At 31.6% G+C, this 11,736-nt stretch overlaps 2 protein-coding genes across 2 annotated transcripts; both read left to right on the top strand.

The window, feature by feature from the left end:
• The first annotated feature begins 388 nt into the window (after positions 1-388).
• LOC132755529 (perlucin-like) lies at positions 389-4,801 on the top strand. Its single transcript, XM_060746404.1, has 5 exons — positions 389-560; positions 2,029-2,120; positions 2,331-2,430; positions 4,088-4,319; positions 4,694-4,801. Exons 1-5 carry the CDS (start codon positions 494-496, stop codon positions 4,728-4,730), a joined length of 528 nt encoding a protein of 175 aa, XP_060602387.1. The 5' UTR covers positions 389-493; the 3' UTR covers positions 4,731-4,801.
• A 4,359-nt stretch (positions 4,802-9,160) lies between these two features.
• Positions 9,161-11,736, top strand: LOC132755528 (perlucin-like). The gene is made up of 5 exons (XM_060746403.1): positions 9,161-9,351; positions 9,594-9,685; positions 10,327-10,426; positions 10,969-11,201; positions 11,513-11,736. Exons 1-5 carry the CDS (start codon positions 9,279-9,281, stop codon positions 11,525-11,527), a joined length of 513 nt encoding a protein of 170 aa, XP_060602386.1. The 5' UTR covers positions 9,161-9,278; the 3' UTR covers positions 11,528-11,736.

Here is an 11,736-nt window from a genome sequence, read left to right as displayed (position 1 = left end):
AAAATACTTTAAGACTTTGCATCCGTTTTTTTTTGTAAAAATAAATAGTATATTAAATTCGTGTAAATTCATGACTAAATTTATTGAACTCGTTGAATAAAATGAAATTTTGCTCGCCAATGGCTCGCATATTTTAATTTTATTCAACTCGTTCAATAAATACACTCACTCAATATCCTCTTTATTTAGTTTTAAGCAAATTTTGCTTCATGCATTAATATGGTCGCTCTGTTTATGCGTTGAAGATCACTGCATCAAGTTTACCTGTCATTACAAAGTCCCGGCGACATTCATATTGTGTTTGCTTTCTATTTATCTAAAAGAATCCCCCATTTACGCCAAAAGACAATAAGAAGTTTACTGCAAATACATCATTAATGCCATAAAGGTTTATCGAGTGTTCTAGATCTTGTTAACATTAATGAGCTGTCAGTGATAAGCAAAGGTGGAATAAAATATTTTTTTTATATATGTATTTCTGCAGACAGTACATATGATGAAGGTCCATTGTTTAATTCTAGTGTTAGTCAGTATTCTAGATGACCACGGAATAATTGAGGGTGAAGTACATAAATATATTATGATAAAAAATGTCAGGTACAAAATTAATGTTTATTAGTAAATTATGCCTTTGTGACAGATGTCAGGGATCTTAATTTTCTTATCTTTTTTGAAAAGAAATCTCAATATTTACATATAAGATGGTTACTATAATAATGGTGATAATATATTTAAGAAGTCATTTTTGGTATCTAGAAATGTTCAATAATTTATTTTAATCAATACAAATACTTTATTTTTGTCAATGTTATAATTATTTAATTACTTGTACCTCCATTTATTCAGTCATGTTTTTGACATTTTACAATTATATACTACATTATTCATAATGTATTCATATGGTTATTGACATTTTTATAACATAAATTAATTTTAAACATTATGTCATAACTTGAATAGATAATATACAGATAGTTTTTATTTTATTTTATAAGCTTTATAACATATATTGAATGACAGGGATGTTTCTAAATAATTATTTCCCTTTTTACAATTTCACAAGGCAGACTGAAGGACAGCTAGACCCTCTTCTGCAGCAGACATGAATGTATACTTCTTGACCTTAAACAGACCATGAAATTCATGTTGTGCCATGTATATTATAAGCATATAGTTTCATGATAGAAATTATTTGTGCCGAGTTATTTAAAATTTTCCATGAAGTCAAAAAGTTATGGAGAACATTTAACCTTGACCTTTGGGGTAGCAACCTGGATGTTGTGTTCTGCACATCATGTCATAATGGTGACCATTTCTGCCAAGTTATTAAAAAAATCAACGGTTTTTAAGATATGAAGCGGACACGAAATGAAGACTTGTTAACACTTGACCTTTAAATGTGACCTTGACCTCAGGGTAGCAACCTAATGATTGCACTTGTGTCAAGTTATTTAAAAGTAATCAGCGGTTTAAAGTTATGAAGCGGATATGAATGTAGACTTTTTAACAATTGACCTTCAAGTGTGACCTTGACGTTGGGGGAAGCAACCGAAATTTTGCGCTCTGCACATCGTCCCATGATGGTTATTACTTGTACCTAGTTATTTCATTTTTTTCAGCGATTTAAAAGTGATGGAGCGGACACGAAATGTAGATATTTAAGCACTTGACCTTAAAGTCTGACCTGGACCTTTGGGCTAGCAATCCAATTATTGCGCTTTGCACATCGTCTCATAAGGGTGATCATTTGTGTCAAGTTATTTAGAAATATTTTCAGTGGTTTAAAAGTTATGGAGCTCACACGAATTGTAGACTTTTATATAATTGACATTCATTTTTGTGTGACTTTGACTCTGAGGTAGCAACCCAATTATTGCGCTCTGCTCATCGTCTCATGATGGTGAAATAATTCAAAGTTAAGCAAACTTCGTGAGAAATTGGTCAAAAACCCTTTTATGATATCCGAACTAATCTGATAGTTGTATATGCCTTCATATTGAACAATCATTTCATTTTGTATGTATTAAGGATACAACTGTTGTCAAAATGGATGGGTTGTGTTTGAGGACTCATGTTACTTGTTTGCAGATGAAATAAACATTGACTGGACGGAAGCAACGGTAATTTTTATTCTCTTCTAACTAAAATGAAAAAGTTTCTTTGTTTTTCATTGACACATTCGGAATTGTTTTACGCAAAGTAGAGGATTGTGTAGTTAAAATTTAATACAATAAATATCATGCAAATGTATACTATTGTAAAGAAGATTTTTGGAGTAATTGAACCTTTGCAAGATTTTCAGATTATAAAAAATGTGTTTTTATTTTAAGCATTTCTGCGATGCGCACGAACATTCTCACATTGTGACAATAGAATCTCATTCAGAGGAATTGTTTCTCCGTGATCAATGCAAACGTTTATTCAAGACAGGTTTCCATTTTTATTTAACATGAATTGTTTTCTACCAATTCTAACAACTTAATTTAACTTAAAAAATTATATTTAAATTTTATTTAATGTTCTATAGTGGCCTACTTTCCCGAACGCCATTTCCTTTTCATACATGAAGAAAACTAAGCGATACTACTACTACTACTACTACTACTACTACTACTACTACTACTACTACTACTACTACTACTACTACTACTACTACTACTACTACTACTACTACTACTACTACTACTACTACTACTACTACTACTACTACTACTACTACTACTACTACTACTACTACTACTACTACTACTACTACTACTACTTACTACTACTACTACTACTACTACTACTAACTACTACTACTACTACTACTACTACTACTACTACTACTACTACTACTACTACTACTACTACTACTACTACTACTACTACTACTACTACTACTACTACTACTACTACTACTACTACTACTACTACTACTACTACTACTACTACTACTACTACTACTACTACTACTACTACTACTACTACTACTACTACTACTACTACTACTACTACTACTACTACTACTACTACTACTACTACTACTACTACTACTACTACTACTACTACTACTACTACTACTACTACTACTACTACTACTACTACTACTACTACTACTACTACTACTACTACTACTACTACTACTACTACTACTACTACTACTACTACTACTACTACTACTACTACTACTACTACTACTACTACTACTACTACTACTACTACTACTACTACTACTACTACTACTACTACTACTACTACTACTACTACTACTACTACTACTACTACTACTACTACTACTACTACTACTACTACTACTACTACTACTACTACTACTACTACTACTACTACTACTACTACTACTACTACTACTACTACTACTACTACTACTACTACTACTACTACTACTACTACTACTACTACTACTACTACTACTACTACTACTACTACTACTACTACTACTACTACTACTACTACTACTACTACTACTACTACTACTACTACTACTACTACTACTACTACTACTACTACTACTACTACTACTACTACTACTACTACTACTACTACTACTACTACTACTACTACTACTACTACTACTACTACTACTACTACTACTACTACTACTACTACTACTACTACTACTACTACTACTACTACTACTACTACTACTACTACTACTACTACTACTACTACTACTACTACTACTACTACTACTACTACTACTACTACTACTACTACTACTACTACTACTACTACTACTAATAATAACAACAACAACAAAGTTAATGCAGTCATAAAATCACAACAACAACGTTAAACAAAATCCGTATTTAAAATATGCTTGTAGCAGTATTTTATTTATTATAACAATATTGTTGAATTTATTCATACAATTTATGAATAACAATCCCACATAAATCTATTCCCATGAATATTTTGTCGATCGTCTGTATTGTATACAATTAAGTTTAAATTTTGTTGAAAAATAATGATTTGCTGTGCTATTAAAAAAATACAACTGTTTAAACACAATAAATGAGATAAACACATAAAAGACTAATATTTATTTGAAATCAGAAAAATATTCCTATCATTGAAAAATCAACAGGAGCTTCGAGGGATAATTGGTTCTGGATTGGGGCAACAGACGACGAGATTGAAGGTATATGGGTGTGGTACACAAATCATAAACCAATCACTGATGGTTACACCAACTGGTATCCAGGACAACCAGACCAATCATCAGTTAATCAAGATTGTGCCGTGCTTTGGGGACCATCTGGTTATACCTGGCATGATCATATTTGTGAATTGAAAGCACATGTAATATGTGAAAGAAAGTAAGTCAAACGTTATATTAAACCATTACTCTTTCATTATATAAAAAATCTCATTATAGTTAACGTTATATGATAGTTGTTACATAGACTTTCAAACAAACTTTGACTCTTACCTGTAAGAACATAAATGTGTGTTTTACTTATGGTTCATTTTTCAACTTAATGTTTGTAATTTCATGTGCAATAACAGGGCCTGTATTTCCACGTGAATAATCTCGGGTAACATCAGAACTTCATGTCATAAAAACATTCAACCGCAGAATAAAAATATTGTTTTCTTGTTCGTGTATTCCAATACAAATCTACAATTTTTAATTTGATTAAATATAAAAATGTATAATTATATTGTATAAATAATTGTTTTTGTTTTCTAGCATAACAGCTTCTAGAGAGCAGGAAATAATTGGTTGATGCAGAAACAATTGATTTTCTGTATGTTTTAAAAATAAAATGAGACGTAGTATGAATAAATTATGCGTTTATTATATTATTTTTTCTTTTAAACATTTATAGATATCATCCAGTTTGTTTTGCAATGAAAAATGGTAACATGAAATAATGAATTTAAACAATGCCGATTCTGTTTCTATATGCATGTATAGTTAACTGCAGACATTATCAGGCAAGAAAGGCATGTTAAGATAACAATGCAGGACTTGACTGCAATAATCATTATTTAAGTAGATAAATTTAAAAAATATTTTTTACTGCTCTTTAAAGTGAATTGATCCACAATGGTGGGTACTTTTCACCGTTAATAAACACGTTGACAGAATTAAGTTTCATACACAACAACAAACTTTGGGAGTGATGTTTGTAAAGAAAGATACATGATTCAAGATCACATATCTATATTTAGCCAGTTATAAATTGTTCAAAAACAAAATTTCATTATCAAACGTGTAATTGGTCATACTAAATTATTTAGAACTCTTTCAAAATTGTGTTGTGAAGAGATATTTTTTATGAAGATCTACATAAAACATTTTTATCGAAGTATCATTATTTTGAAACACTTCCTGAAAATGTGCCAGTTGTAGTTCATTCAACTTTAAGACAGTTATGCATTTTAATAATCAATGGCTCTTTTTAGGGCTTTAGTACAAATAAAAGTTCTTCTTCTATTAAAGTACCCTAAAAGTCAGGGCAATAATTGTAACGAACAGAGCAAAACTAATGACATTTATTATCTGCCAGAGTTAAAGAAGTAAATGTTGTTGGTGTGTTTGATGTTGTTGCTGTGTTTGTTTTGTTTTGTTTTACGTTTAATTTTGTTTTTAAAGTATTTTAGATGAATGTATTATAAAATGGTCAAATAACAACGAGCTTGTCCTGAAGGAGCAAAATGGGTTTCAAAAAAAGCGCAGTAACAATGGTCACCTGTCAAGCCTCACGAGTATAATTGATACACATAAATTGAATAAAAATTCATTTTCATTTTTTACTTTTATCAATTCCATGAGGCGTTTAACCCCATTAATAGAAGTTTGCTTTGGCATAAATTGGCCAGATATTGCATATCTTCATGTACTCTCTCTGCAGTAAGGTCAATGTACAACAAGTAAAATGGTTGCCTGCGTGGTTCATTTGTAATGATTTAAAGCTATCTATTAAACTACTTTCAATATTGTTTGGAAAAAAAGAAAGAAAGAAAGAAAATGATTAAATACCATTGTATGAATAATTCCGTGCAGAAACAAAATAATTAAAAAAAAGTAAACACACAAGTTTACGCAGAAAATATCTCCATCTATTATGGCAGATGCCACAAATGAATGTTTTAATTTTGTGGATTTTCACTGTAAACAATTTACTGCTTGTAAAATTTCAGATATTGTTTGTTTGTTTGTTTTGGGGTTTACATCACATCGACACAGTATAGGTCATATCGCGACGTTCCAGCTTTAGTGGTGGAGGGAGACCTCAGGTGCCCTTCCGTGCATTATTTCAGGCACGAACGGGCACCTGAGTAGAACCACCGACGTTCCGTAAGCTAGCTAGATAGCTTCCTCACATGAAAGAATCCAAAGTCCTTGTCGGGATTCGAACCCACAGCGGTGAGGGGCAAGTGGTAAAATTCAGATATATATTAAAGAAACATTGATAATTTTCAAACACATCATGCAAGTTTTTCCTCCTTAAACGGTAAAATAATTATAGAAAATTAGAAATATCACGTAATTTAATGTTATGTTCTTAATTAGTTGTAATTCGGACGTATTCCCTAGCATTGTGTTCACCGGTCATTTGAGAGACCGGTGCCCTAAAGGTAAATCCGTAACGTACCGGCAAACGGTCTTTAGCTAGGTTTTCGAATAGGTCAATTAACCAATCATGTACGGTTTACAGATCACATGCTCCTCCATGTACCGAAAACAGGTCACGTGCTCCTCCATGCCTCAAAAATTAAAAGCGTACCAATACCCTGCGGGCCCCGGCCTGCAGGAAATAAAATGTCACAATGTATACGTGTTAGTGGATTTTTTCTGACTGGTTCAGGGCAAGCACTGGTATACGTCAAGGATGTTCCTCATCTACGAGTTCATTCAATATTTACATTAATGATCTAACAATGTCTCTTACAGTCACATAATGCCTCAGAAACGAATACATGTATTCTTCTTTACAAAAGACAAACATTAGTTATATTACATTTAAATAATGATTTATAGCTTGTTTGATGCTTATCACCTGAAGAAAGTGGCTCTGAATGTGAACTTATTTTCCAATGAGGAAGCAAAAATGATAAAAAAATAAAAATATATTGACTTCATTTTCAGAATACTAAATCACTATAACTGTATTAAATGCAAAAAAAATGAATAAAATTTTTAAAGATAAATTTGCCATGGGTATTTTTCTTAAATTGTAACAGGACAACAAAAAGTAAAAATGATAAAAAGGCTTTTTTTGTTTTCTTTTCTTTGGTTTTTCCAGCGCACCAACACAATTTAGGTCATATCGCGCCGAACGGATTTATGAAATAGAAAAAGGCGTTTCTGGGGATCTTTGGCACTTAAAAACTATGAATAAAGGTATAGATATCTGCAATGAGAAAAGGAGTGTTTTATTTTCTTTCGTTGACTGTCTACATCAATTAGAGTAAATGCCATTCAATTACATTTGTGCTATTCTAAGTCCGAAATGACTTTAATACGTTCATTTTGTATCACTTTTTGTCGTATGGTGTAACAATTCTTAATTTATGCAGTTCCTTTCATTTAAAACATGACCCGACAGGTGTTCCGTACTTTCCCCATATCAATAAAATTTCAATTACTGTCAGCCCAACAAAGCTAAATTAGCTAAAAAAGATACTATGATAATACATAAATTTCTTTTAGGTTTAAAAAATTACTATTTCACTAAATATTTAAGCTTTTGTATTGTTTTTATAAACATAAAGATCAACTGTAAACTATATTTTCCTTGATTATATCTTGTTTTAAGTTATGGTAAAACAAAAGCCCCCTCAACACCTTGTTAAAAGAAGGAAATAAAACCATCTTGAATACTATAGAGACATGTAGCAAATTTTTTTTAACAATAGCAAATAACTTGTTGACATATTTAATGTATTCTACGCGTTCGACTTCATGCAGTTTTCTTGTACTTTTATTTCCATAAGTATAGACAAACATAATATTATTACATTTAAAACATATTTCATTGCTTATATCCAAATAAAACCTAGTAAAAGAAATCCTTTGGCCCATGGCTTCAACTTTGCGTAGACTAAAATAAGCCAAGGTACGTCCCTGAATTAATCACCACCATCATCAAAACAACTATCATCCTCACCGCAACCATTATCATCATCATTGTAACCACCACTCCCTCTACCACCATCACCATCATTATTATTACCAAATAATCCCCAACAACATCATAATTACAAAAACAAATATCATTCTCCCAAGAAACGTGATCATCATCGTCACGACTATCAACACCACAACATTTTCATCACCATCATCATCATCATCATAATCATCATGACTATCAATACCATCATCATCACCACCACCACCATCATCATCACCACCATAATCATCATCATGAGTAACAAAACCATCATCGTCACCACCTCCATCATTAACACCACCATCACCACCACAACCACCGTCATCATTATCATCAACACCACCACCAACATCACCACCACCACCACCATCATCATCATCACCACAACCACTATCATAATCATCATCACCACCACCAACATCACCACCATCACCACCACCACCATCATAACCACAACCATCATCATCATCACAACCATCATTATCATCACCATCATCATCATCACCACCACAATCATCACCATCATCAGCTTCATCATCATCATCATGAATATAAGTATCATCATCATCACCATCACCACCATCATCATCACCACCATCACCATCATCACCATCACCAACATAATTATCATCACCATTACCAGCTTCATCATCATCATCATCATGACTATCAGTACCATCATCACCACCTCCTTCATCATCACCACCATCATCATCATCATCACCATCATCATCATCACCACCACGATCATCATTATAATCACCGTAACCACCACCATTATCCTCACCACCGCCATCACCACCATCATCATCATCTTCTTTTTCTTCATGGTCATCACCATCGTTTTTCAACTTTTTGTTGAAATATAAGAAATCGTTTTTTTCTTTGCTGTTATGCGGTGGTTACAAAATTCCGAATACATTTATATCTCTTTTGTTTCTACTTATCTAAAAATCACCAACGACAAGAGGAATTGCGTGTCGAGTGTACTAGATTTTTTAAACTCATGAACTCCATTGTTAGTATGTTTGTATTGCCTGCGTGTCTTCATTTGAATTCAGAACAATTAGTAAAGGTAAAGCTTCAACAGCATGAGTCTAAGTTGATACAGAATTTGTTTAAGTTGATTGGAATAAAAAATTGGAGACAACACGTATGATGAAGTTCCAATATATCCGGATATTTCTAGTGTTAGCTTGTATTCTAGATGATCACGGCATAATCAATGGTCAAGTACATTTGAATTAACTTAGTTTAATTAGATTCAAAATTTTCAAGTACAGAATTAATGATGTTTATTACTAACTTATAAAAAAACTCCAATATTTTCAACATGTTGTTTAGAGTAAAGTTAAAGTAAAGTAATGTTAAGCAGATGCATTATGTGAAATATTGATAAAAGACTTGTATATGGTATTTGCTTTGATCTGATATTATATTGAACAATCATTTCATTTTGTATGTATTAAGGATACAACTGTTGTCAAAATGGATGGGTTGTGTTCGAGGACTCGTGTTACCTGTTTGCAGATGAAATAAGCATTACATGGGCAGAAGCAACGGTAAAATTTTCTTTGTAATTCTTTGTTTTTCACATGCCTATTCAGCATTGTTTTATCAAAAGCAGAGGGTAAAATGTTCGGTAATGTTTTAGATAACATATCATATTGAGCTGTAGTTAATTTATTCCAAAACATTTTGTGTGATTGAATAAAATTATAGCCAAAGTGATCTAAAGGTCGGGCTCCTTGGCACGGAGATGGCGTAAAAGTTACGATGAATCTCACAATCAAAATTAATCAGATTTATTTAATTGTAAGTTTCCAGTCCTAAGGAGAAAAAAAATTCAAAACACAAAAAAAAGTTTGAGTAAATTTAATGAATTTCTTTGCACGCAAGAATACTCTTTTTGTCCTGATTATAATACAAATTTGTAAAAATATATATTAAATCAAAAACCTCTCAAACAATAAAACAAAATTTATATATGCATAAAATAGTATCTATTATATAAATATATTCAAATGGCTGAGCAGGAGCAATGTGAAAAACAGACTCCGTCTTCTATTGTTTTAATGATTAAAATGCCAAAATATTTCTTTAAAACTTTAAGACGATTTGTTGCACATGTATAAAATTGCAAAGAAGTTCTTTAAGTCATTGAAACAATATTGAAAAATGAACGTCAACTTGTTATTTTTAGGAATTTTGCGATACGCACGATCATTCTCACATTGTGACAATAGAGTCTCGTTCAGAGGAATTGTTTCTCCGTGATCAGTGCCAACGTTTATTCAAGACAGGTTTCCACTTTTATTTATTTCAACTTAATTACAAATTTTAATGGCGACAAAGTATATTTAATATTTAAGAAAGCACAAATTGAACACTGTTGAAGTGTTATATTAAAGATACGGTTGCTACTGCGTGTGTAATATGAAATTGACAAGGAACTTTTGGACTCGGAATATGAAATCGAGGCTTGATAGAGTACAGTATGAATTTGATATTGATGTTTTGGCTTAAGAAAATGAAAGTTAGGCTACATTGAGTACAACTGTCATTTGATACGTTTTTTTGTAATGAAAACGAGGCTCAATTGATAAGGTTGGTCCAAGTATGATTTATATTGGAACATTAGGTCGTTCAGATAGTTCATTTAAAATGTTATTATAGAAATTTACAGTGAACACCAATGTTTAACTTGTAATCATGAGTGGATTCAGTGTTACTGATTGTCGCTGAATTTAGGATTAACATGTTAAAAATGAATTTTATACAAGAAATGAGGTTTATACACATAGGTCTAGTATTTATTCGTAATTAACATTGAAAAATTCTACAGGAGCTTCGAGGTCTAATTGGTTCTGGGTTGGGGCAACAGACGTCGCAATTGAAGGAATATGGATCTGGTACACAAATCATAAACCAATCACTGATGGATACACCAACTGGTATCCAGGGCAACCAACTAATGCAAATAATCAAGATTGTGCCGTTCTTTGGGGAAAATCTGGTTATACCTGGCACGATCACCATTGTGAACTGAAATCACATGTCATATGTGAGAAAAAGCAAGTAAGACGATGTATTTCTTTTTTACTTATAAAATAAAAATTTAAAAATTATTATTATTGTATGATATTTCCTCTTTTCTCAAAAAATCTGATTATGGTTTCAGATATATAATTGTTAAACATCGACTTAAGCAAGCACAATTACTTTTAAAGAACTAAAACATTTAACTGAAACTTTATATAAACATTAAACCATCATTTTTGTGTTTGAAAAAGAAATCAGTACAAATTAACATTCATTCAACCAAATATTTAATTACAATAACTGTACATATATTGTTACTTTACAAGTACATTAATGTTTTTGTCTAGCACAACCACGGCTAAAGAGCAAAAAAGGTTCTGGTTGATGATATACACGAACACAGAAGAGATTCGTTAATATTTATTTGTTCTGAAAACAATCAATGTATAATGATTTAATTACGACTCAATTTTATGATTATCTTATTCTTTTCAAACGATGAACTATGAGTTAATATCTTTGTGAAAAAGTCAATCAATCAATTTTGAAATGAAAACTGATACTTGTGTTG

This window comes from Ruditapes philippinarum, unplaced genomic scaffold (assembly GCF_026571515.1).
Source record: "Ruditapes philippinarum isolate M1 unplaced genomic scaffold, ASM2657151v2 ctg3528_1_1_1_1, whole genome shotgun sequence".
NCBI lineage: Eukaryota > Metazoa > Mollusca > Bivalvia > Venerida > Veneridae > Ruditapes > Ruditapes philippinarum.
This window is presented reverse-complemented; position numbering and strand designations above follow the sequence as displayed.